Source organism: Physeter macrocephalus, chromosome 4, assembly GCF_002837175.3.
Source record: "Physeter macrocephalus isolate SW-GA chromosome 4, ASM283717v5, whole genome shotgun sequence".
NCBI lineage: Eukaryota > Metazoa > Chordata > Mammalia > Artiodactyla > Physeteridae > Physeter > Physeter macrocephalus.
Genome location: NC_041217.1, coordinates 47,617,268 through 47,626,837, shown reverse-complemented (window position 1 = coordinate 47,626,837; position 9,570 = coordinate 47,617,268). Strand labels below are relative to the sequence as shown.

The 9,570-nt window shown below is 47.8% G+C and overlaps 1 protein-coding gene across 1 annotated transcript in view; it reads right to left on the bottom strand.

The window, feature by feature from the left end:
- Window positions 1-9,570, bottom strand: part of BRINP2 (BMP/retinoic acid inducible neural specific 2) — a 59,912-nt gene that overhangs the window by 3,662 nt on the left and 46,680 nt on the right. Inside the window, exons 4-5 of the mRNA XM_024133719.2 lie at window positions 5,094-5,199; window positions 2,274-2,510 (exon numbers count right to left, since the gene is read on the bottom strand). Of these exons, the coding sequence (XP_023989487.1) occupies window positions 2,274-2,510; window positions 5,094-5,199 (343 nt within the window). The remainder of the gene's footprint in view (window positions 1-2,273; window positions 2,511-5,093; window positions 5,200-9,570) is intronic.

Here is a 9,570-nt window from a genome sequence, read left to right as displayed (position 1 = left end):
CGCGGCATGTGGGATCTTCCCGGACCGGGGCACGAACCCGTGTCCCCTGCATTGGCAGGCGGACTCTAAACCACTGCGCCACCAGGGAAGCCCACCCATTCTTTCTTGAAGCTAATCCAGAAGCAATGTGCTCTCTGGTTCTTAGCTCCTACTGCAAAGTCTGAGTCCTCCTCAGAGCTTCCTGGGCACAATGTGTTTTCTGAATTCATGCTCAGATCTCTGTCCAGGGACCTGCTTTTCCTTGGAACCGGCAGCCATCACGTCTCCTGATGGGGGTCTGGATAGTCCTCCTTCACTCACTGGCAGTAATTCATAGTGCTGAAAGCCCAAAGTCCTTTCCCACATACTCGAGCATTACCTAACACATCCCACCACCATTGGTCCAATGCAGCTGGGGGGCCGGAATATGATATTCTCCTTAGCAACTGAATGCCTTGTTTAAGGCCTGAGATGGCAATGCCTGGGGCCTCAGCTCATTCTGATTTCTCAAGCCCCTGGTTCTTCATCCCCCACCCAGATGACTGGAAAAATCACACCTAGTAATGACATTAACAACTAGTAGTGTGTGCATAGTTCTTCTTATAAAACACTTAGGTATACAAAACAGCACAGAGAAGGACAAGATAAACTCCCATGTGCCCACCACCTAGAGTTTGCTGTTTTGCCAGATTGAATTCAGATTTTTTTTTAAAGAAATAAGGCAAAGCTGGGCTTCCCTGGTGGCGCAGCGGTTGCGCGTCCGCCTGCCGATGCAGGGGAACCGGGTTCGCGCCCCGCTCTGGGAGGATCCCACATGCCGCGGAGCGGCTGGGCCCGTGGGCCATGGCCGCCGTGCCGCGGAGCGGCTGGGCCCGTGAGCCACGGCCGCTGGGCCTGCGCGTCCGGACCGTGTGCCCCACAGCGGGCGGGGCCACAGCAGAGGGAGGCCCGCATACCAAAAAAAAAAAAAAAAAAAAAAAAGAAATAAGGCAAAGCAAATATCCTTGAAGGCCCTAAACTTCCCCCTCCATCTTTATCTAGATGTAACTACTCTCTTGAATGTTTTATTACTATATTTTTTAACGTTTTCTAAAAATATATTTATCCATAAAAATATTAAGTATTGGCTAGTATGTTTTAAACATCAAATAAATAGTACTAAAAGTTTTATATTTAATATGTTATTATAATAGTACATATAAATGTTATATAAATACAAATATGTATATAATACATAACCTTTTTCATTTGTTTTATCCAATATTGTTTTTTGAGATATATCCATATAACTATTATTCATTTAATATTGAAATGTATGAGTATATCACGCAGAGTCCTTTATACTTTAATTTTATCTGCATCGCTCCATATGAGCCATCCCTCCACCTATCATTATCATTTTCCCTCATTTACAGATGAAGAAATGGAGGCACTGAGGAGCTTCATGGCTAAACCAAAGTCATACAAAGGATCAGTAATAGAGTGTGTTAGGTCTGTCCAAGATGTTATAACAAAATACCACAGACTGGGTGGCTTATAAACAACAGAAATGTATTTTCAGAGGCCGGAAGTCCAAGATCAGGATGCTGCTGGCAGGTTCTGGTGAAGGCCCTCTTCTGGGTTGCAGACGGCAAAATTCTTGCTGGGTCCTCACGTGTTGGAAGAGGTAAGGGATCTCTCTCTGGGGCCTCTTTTATATGAGCACTGATCCCGTTCATAAGGGCTCGGCTCTTATGACCTAATCAAATCCCAAAGTCCCCACCTCCTAATACCATCACCTTGGGCATCAGATTTTCCACATATGAATTTGAGGGGATACAAACATTCAAGCCATAACACAGAATAAGAACTCAAAACCAAGCCCTCTGAATCTAAGTCTCAAGGTGACATTGATATCAGTTATAACTGCAATAAGCAATCACCAGCATGTACTAGGTGCCTCCTAGAAACATGCTATGTGCCTCATTCATTCAGCAAATATTCACTGTGCACCTTATGTGCAGGCACTGTGGAATCTGTGGCAAACAAGACAGACAAGGCCTATGGCCTCAATTATATTTACCTTAGCTTATTAAGTCCTTGAAATGCATCACTTTGGTAGGTATTAGGTCTGTTTGCATATACAAAAAAAGAAAATGAGTTCAGACTTGGGGTGGTCATATAACCTGCTGAAGGTCACCCAGCCAGTTAAGTGGCTGAGCCAGGAGCCAAGCTGAGCGCCCCGGGTTCTTATCCCGCACCTCTCAGCCACCTCCCATTGACAGGGAGGAAATCTGGGCTGACTGACTGCTCACCTGACTCCTCAAACTGCTGGTTGTGAGTCGCCCAGGAGTCCTGGATCTGCAGCAGGCTGTCCTCCATGGCCTGGATGTCAGCATCAGGACAGTTGCATTCTGGGAAGGTGGGGCTGCACTTGCACCAACAGTCATTCTCCTTGCAGATGAGCTCGCCCTCAGAGCTGCATGTGATGTAGCTGAGCGCAGCGGTCACGAAGCGCTCCCGCAGGTACTCGGGCAGCAGCACCTGCAGGCCTAAGGAAAGGACGTGTCGGGGAACTGCCGGGCAGGGCCAGGGAGTACTCGGTTTCCCACACCCAAGGCTGCAGGATCCCCAGCTGGGGTTCTGCTGACTTGTGCATCCTGGGCCCAAGAATGGCCACCCCAGGCCCTGATCCTGCTGAGCTGGTTGGGACAGAGGGTTATTGCTGTCCCAGTGACAGATGGGGCACGTCAAAGCTCAAGGCTTAGTCAAACCCCTCACATCAGCCAAATTGAGAGCGTGCATATCATATGAACGGGTTTATTGGCTACATGTCAGCGTTTCTAGGATGGAAATGGGAAGATGTTTCAGATAAAGGAAGAGCTTATAGCCCTCGTGGGGGAAGAATCGAGGCTTGATGGGCTTTTTTGCTCTGCCTCCAATTGCCATCCTGTTTCTAGCTTCTCTGAGATGAGCAGCAGGCCTCCTAGGATACTTCTGAATGCTGACCCTCCTGGGCCTCCCACCTTAGCCCCAATGACCAAGGAGGCTGCCCTGCTTAGGAGGTAGGGACAAGGTGTTGTGGGTACACAGTGGCCAGGCACTACACCAAGCACTTTCCATATACAACTACAAGCAACACTGTGGTCATACTGAGGCTCTTATAATGAGGAAATCCCAGCCCAGTGACCATGGTGACCTGCTCAACTCACAGTGCTGGGAAAGTCAGCTTGGTGTCAGACCCTGTCCTTGTCCCATTGGGTCATACTGCATAACTGGGACTGGCTGCCTATCTCAGGGTTTAACCCTTAACGCGATGTGAAAGCAAGATGGCGATGGATGCCCCAAGTTCAGTTGAGCCTGGATAGATATGAATGTCTCTCAGCTCTCTTTTCTAATTAGCTGCCTCTGGTCTTGAGTATAACCCACTAAATTGCTCCAAGCTTCAGCTTTCCTACCCATCTGTGGTGGATATTGGTTCACCAGCAGCAAAATAGACTCCTAGTTGGCTTCAAGCCACACAGGGCGGCTGTTGGAAGCATATCAAGAGGTGAATGAAGGACGGGCATGCCTTTGGTTGCAGCCCAGCCCGGTTTGAGGTCAGACCTGCAGGAGGCTCTCCCAGCAGGGACACTGGGAGAGACTGTGCCAGGAGAGGGAGGGACGCGGGGACTTCTGGACGGGATGAGCTCCCCTTTCATCAGATGTCTGCCAGCTCTTTCTTGTCACACCCTTGACCTTGTCCTTGGCAGGAAATCAGAGAGCCCAGAGTATGTAATCCAGTCTCGGCAGACCTCAAAATATAACTTAGAATTGCAGCTGCGGTAGATGTTTGTTGTTCTTGTTTGTGATCTACCTCCTGTTCTGAACTGCTCCTAAATTTTCCTTTCTTGACGATGTGCCCACAGTGGCACTTGAGCAGCCCTCCCCGTGCACACTGTCCACATACGCTTGCTTTCAACACTCACCCCTCTCCAAGTCCTTTCCTTTCACCTCCCCCATTAGCTCCCTCCTCCTCACCATAACATTTCCTATTGCTACAAAATAAGTGCCCCGAGCAATGTCTGCATGAGTGATGGGCTATAAAATTAAATGGCATAAACTATTCCAAATGAACCACCAGACACTCTGAACTTCACTCATCACTCATTTCCAGACACAAACCCAGCCCATCCAGGGACCTAAGAGAACAGGGATGCTAATTGCATTGGGCGGCTTTAAATACAGGAGTCTTTTCCTCCTTTTTGTATGTTTCTTGATGCCTAAAGCATTTGAGGGGTTACGTCTGGCTCAGGATGCCTGGAATTTGTAATCATAGATCCTGGGTGACGGCTATTGATTTTATAATACCAAGACAATAATATCTTAAACAGAGTCCAACTCAGGCCTTAAGAAGAATGAACTTTTCCCATTGCCAAACAGCTCTGTCTGAATCAGTCTGCATGGCTCTGCCCCCAGGATGCTTGGGGGCCAGAGAGCAGGAGCTGAGTGCCTCCCCTTACCTCCCAGCCTCCAGACCCAGGGTCGTTCCCCTTCCTCTTGCTTTTCTGTTTCTGCCTGTTCTGTCCCCAGTTAGGGCTCCTATTCCTCTCAAACTCTTCTCCTGGCTTTGATCTCCCATTGAAGACTGCAGACTAGTAACAGAAAACAGGGAACACTCTCAGGGTAACCAATGGTCCCACAGTTTGTGTAGCTCTTAGTCAAGCTAGAGACGGTACCCCATAACCACTCTGCAAAGGCCAGCTATTCCCCAGTGTGTACTTAGGATAAAGCAGAGGGTTCTTTGGACAACAAAGGAGATCGCCAACGAGATCAAGGTGTATGACGATGGATGTGCTGTTGCTGTAGGATAGTGACAGAGGTCTTGGGAAGGACTGGGAGGTGGGAGGATCTGGGTGTCCAGTGGTTTGAGCAATGGTCGAGGTGTAAAGTGAACCATGTCAGAAGTTTTCTCAAAAGAATGATGGAAAGTTGTTAAATACAAGTTCCAGAACTAGTGGTAGTTCTTGTCTTCAGAAGGGTTTAGCCAAATGGGGCAGGAAGGACTTTTTCCTTTTGGTGATCTAAGTTTTTTTTTGTTTGTTTTTTGTTTTTACCGTGTATGGAAAGTGTGAAAACGTCACAGGGCACCTTACCGAGTAACTGCACTTTGTTCTCCGGACTCTGTACCAGGACAGAGCTGACTGAGTCCAGGTTGTCGTAGTTGCTGCAGCCCAGGGGACCGGTCCTGGTTTCCGTGACCTAGAGACGGAAGGGCAGGGGGTGGGTTTATATAACAAGCTGAGACCTTCCCTTTGCACTTCCCTTTTCCGGTCAGCCAATCTCAGGCTCTATGTCCTGTCCTGGACCAGCCCGAGGAAGGGCATGTATCTCCCTACCCCAGGAGCATAAAGCCACTTTTCCCCTTGTTCTAAGACAGGGAGTATCAGTGGTATAGGGCTGGCAGCAGGAGTTGTACATAACTGGAAGCCTTTCTGAGGGAACCAGAGGGAATTTGAGTCTGGGAAGAGGAAACTCAATGTAGGCAGTGGAAGTTGGACCTTTGTGTTGGAGTTCCCCCTTCTCCTCCCCCAGAGGAAGAAAGGAGGCCAGATGAGGATGCTGTCAGCCCGCTGGCGAGCCCAGCTGCATCCACTTGATGTGGTGCTCACAGGCTTTAGGGATCCCGAAGATGAAAAGCACTAGAGAAATATGAGTTATGAGTATTATTATTAATATTAAACATTTAAGTCCCACCTCGGCACTGAGACATCCTTAGAGAAAATCAGCCATGGCCTTACTGCATATTTTAAAAAGCATATTAAATATACATAAACTCTTATAGCTATGTAATATTCCAAAACACCGCAGTCATTTTAAAATATTTTAAAGTTGGCCTATCAGTTTTTCCCTGATGTTTAAAGTATAAGATGAAAAATGGGGAGCTTTAAATGCACTGAAATAATTATGTAATAAGAATGATGGGGACCTGAGGCCCTTTCTTCTCAGGATCTCCAGAGGCTTTGCCAAAAATCAATCAACCAATCAACGAGTATTTGTTGGGCAGCCACTGTTCAATTCCCTACAATTTAGCAAACATTCATAGAGTGCCTTTCTCGGAGTTCTTCAAGGAAATTGGCCCTGATACCTCTGACCTTCTCTCCTAGCTCTGGGCACCTCTGCTCCGCAACAAGCATACAACTTGTGGTCTTCCATCCTCTTCTGCGAGTATTTAGTTAAAGCCTGGGTCCTCCACACACTAAAGGCTCCACAGAGGTAAGCTCGTAGTTATTTTGCTCACGATGTTGTCAATAGCACTTAACAGGGTGCCTGGCACATAGCAGGTACTCAATAAATTAGAGAATGTATGAGTAATCTGTTCCAGGCTTTGGGGGGTGGAGAGGTGGGCACAAAGGTGTACAAGTTATGTAGTGTGTCCTCCAGGAGGTTACAACCTGTGGGGGAGGCAGGTACATATCCAACTGACTGATACACATCAACCTCGAGCAGAAGCAAAGTGTCATGAGGAGGGCTTCCCTGGTGGCACGGTGGTTGAGAGTCCACCTGCCGATGCAGGGGACACGGGTTCGTGCCCCGGTCCGGGAAGATCCCACATGCCGCGGAGCGGCTGGGCCCGTGAGCCATGGCCGCTGAGCCTGTGCGTCCAGAGCCTGTGCTCCGCAACGGGAGAGGCCACAACAGTGAGAGGCCCGTGTACCAAAAAAAAAAAAAAAAAAAAAAAAAAAAAAAGTGTCATGAGGAGCCCTGAGGAAACCACAGCTCTAAACAAGGGAAGGAGTTTCAGAGGAGACACCAACTGACTTGGTCTTTAAAGATAAGTAGAAAGTGGACAAGAAGAGAAGGGAGGGAAAGTACTCTGAGAAAAAGAAGGGGCAGCATCCCTGGTGGTCCAGTGGTTAGGACTCTGGGTTTTCACTGCTGAGGGTCCGGGTTCAATCCCTGGTTGGGGAAAACTGAAACCAGGGATTGAACGGCGCGGTCAAAAAAATAAAGAAGGGGCAGCATGAGCTACAAGCCATGGGCTGGAAAGTGTGTAGTGTAATTGTCTGCCATCCTACTAGTTACCGTGGTGAATACCAAAGTGTGAGTGACATGTTTAAAGAGAATTTAGTATACTTAGTCTTAAAAAATACACATGGAAGAGAGTAATTAAGTGAGAGATGGTATGACACAGACTAATACAGTAAAGAGAGAGACGGGAGAGAACCTTGTAGCTTAAAGCAGTCTGAGAAGGCTTCATGGAGAAGGTGATCCATAAATTGGTCTTGAAGGATGAGGAGGGATGTGAGGGAAGGGGGGAATTGGGAGAAAAAGAGGTAGCTGCAGACCAAGACCAAGGGGAAGCAATAGACACAGTGCATGGGAGGCAGCAAGACCCAGCATGGATCGGGGACAGGATCAAGGCCATGACAGAGGCAGGAAACCTCTCCACAGTTTCCAAGTTCATCCTCCAAGATCATGCCATTTAACCTTCCCACTAACTCTGAGACAAATCCCACTACTATCACTCTTCAAAGAAGGAAACCAAGGTGCCGAGTTACAGTACCCGAGACCACAGAGCTGTTGAGTAGCTGAAACAGGATTTTGACGTTTGAGTCCTCAGACTCCAGTTCAAAGCCCCGTGCCTCCTGTGAGGGCACGTCAAAGGGCTGCAGAAAATTAAAATGAGGTAAACCCATTTAGATAATATCACTGTAAAAAACAAGTGTAAACAGACCAGTTCATCCAAAGTATTTTAGTGATCTGCCCTCTCTTCAGAATGTGAACATGGGGTAAGACAAACTGTATACACTTTAGATATTATTATCCTATATTACAGATGAGGAAACCAAGGCCAGATAGGTTAAATGATTTCTTCAAGGTCACACAGCTAGTCACCTGCAGGGCTACGATTCATTTGACTCATTCATTTATTCTTTCACTCATTTATTCATCTATTACATATTCAAGGAGAATCCAAAACTCACAGTGAGTAAGACACGGTCACTACCATAAGAAATTTACAGACAAGGAAACATGTTTCTATAATCCTGGTGTTCCACGTGAGCCTACCTCCCGCCACAGGTGGGCAACTTGGTGCTGAATAATGTCTCTGTATTGAGTGAGTTGATGATTGGCTAGTTGTCAAACTGCAGTGGGAAGGCAGAGTCAGGCTTATGTCAAGGTAAAGTCTTCTTTATCTATACGGTGCAAAAATTCCTATAAGAAGAGCCGTGGCCAAGGACTAGCCCAGCTATTCTGGGGAACCCTGCCTCTCTTGGAATGGGGTGGGCTGAAGGGCAGAGTCGGATGGTGAGTGTGGTATTTGGGAGATTGGCCTGTCCCCAGCTCCAGGTAAGCTGGCCACCATACTGTCCTGAGTTCTGCACTGGCTTTGCTATCCACCCACTCCTGAGTTGAACACTCACCAGCAACAGGTGAGAAAGCTACACACCTTAAGCAGAAGTAGGACGACTCCCAAGGGGGCAAATATAGCACAGCCACTTTCCTCCCCTTTACCCTACCACTATGCCTACCTATCTACCACCAACCCATCTGCTTCCCAAACCCCCCCCGCCCGCCATCTTGTTCAATATTCTGGGGCTGGCTCTGATGCGATTTTCTGACCTTTACTTTGCTATTTCCAAAGGTCAGTTCTGCAAGAGGATAATCAATTAGGTAAGTCATTGAGAGGGTGTGAGTAGCTCCACTTTGTTAATTGTGGCACAAGGATAGGAATGAGGAAGAGACAAAGACCATGATCCCCCTGTTCATTTCCTGTTAGAGGAAATGACTCAAGCCAGATCTCCACGAGCGAGGAAGGCTCACTCAGGTTTTACTAGATCCCAAAGTCATTGCTCTTTCCCCTGCTACTCTGCTCTGAGCCACCTCTGTCTTCCCTAGAGAAGCAAGGAGGTGGGAAGGAGAAGGGGAGCTGGAGAGGGTCCTCTTGCAGATATTGCCTGAGCACTGACTTGATAAGCAGGATGAGCTCAGGACTCCCCCGCCCCGAGTGATGAAAGTCCCAGAGTCTCTGGCAGGTTGGAGAACCCCGTACCTCTCCCTGTAGAAGGGGCAGACAGCTTTGGAGGATTATAAAGAGGGCTCCCAGAGGTAATGGAAAGTGCAGCTCACTCAGGCGCAAGCATTCAAAGAGCGCCTCAGATAAGCTTTCAGGAGAAAATAATTGTGTGCTAATTGGTCTGTTGATAGAGACAGTCCTGCCTTCAGAAAGCCCTGATGGATCTCAGGTTCATTAGCACATCCAATTTTCCATAAATGCCAGATTGTGCAAACCCTCGTTCCAGTGAGCCTGCTCTCCTCGCCTGCCCTTAACTCCCTGGCTGCTCTTGTCCTACCTAGGGGGGCACCTGCGAAGCTAAGCTCGAGTGAAATGGGCTTCTAATTGTGAGCGATAGGGCTGGCCAGGAGAGCACAGCTGAGAGTGCGTGTGATTCAAAGAGCTGCAAATTGAATCCCAGGCTGCTATAGGGAGAAATTTGGACAAGTCACTTTAAGAATGCTTGTGAGAACCGCTCCCTCTTGCAACCCTGTAATCCACGTGAATTTCTTGTTTAACATCTTTATTGGAGTATAATTGCTTTACAATGGTGTGTTAGTTTCTGCTTTACA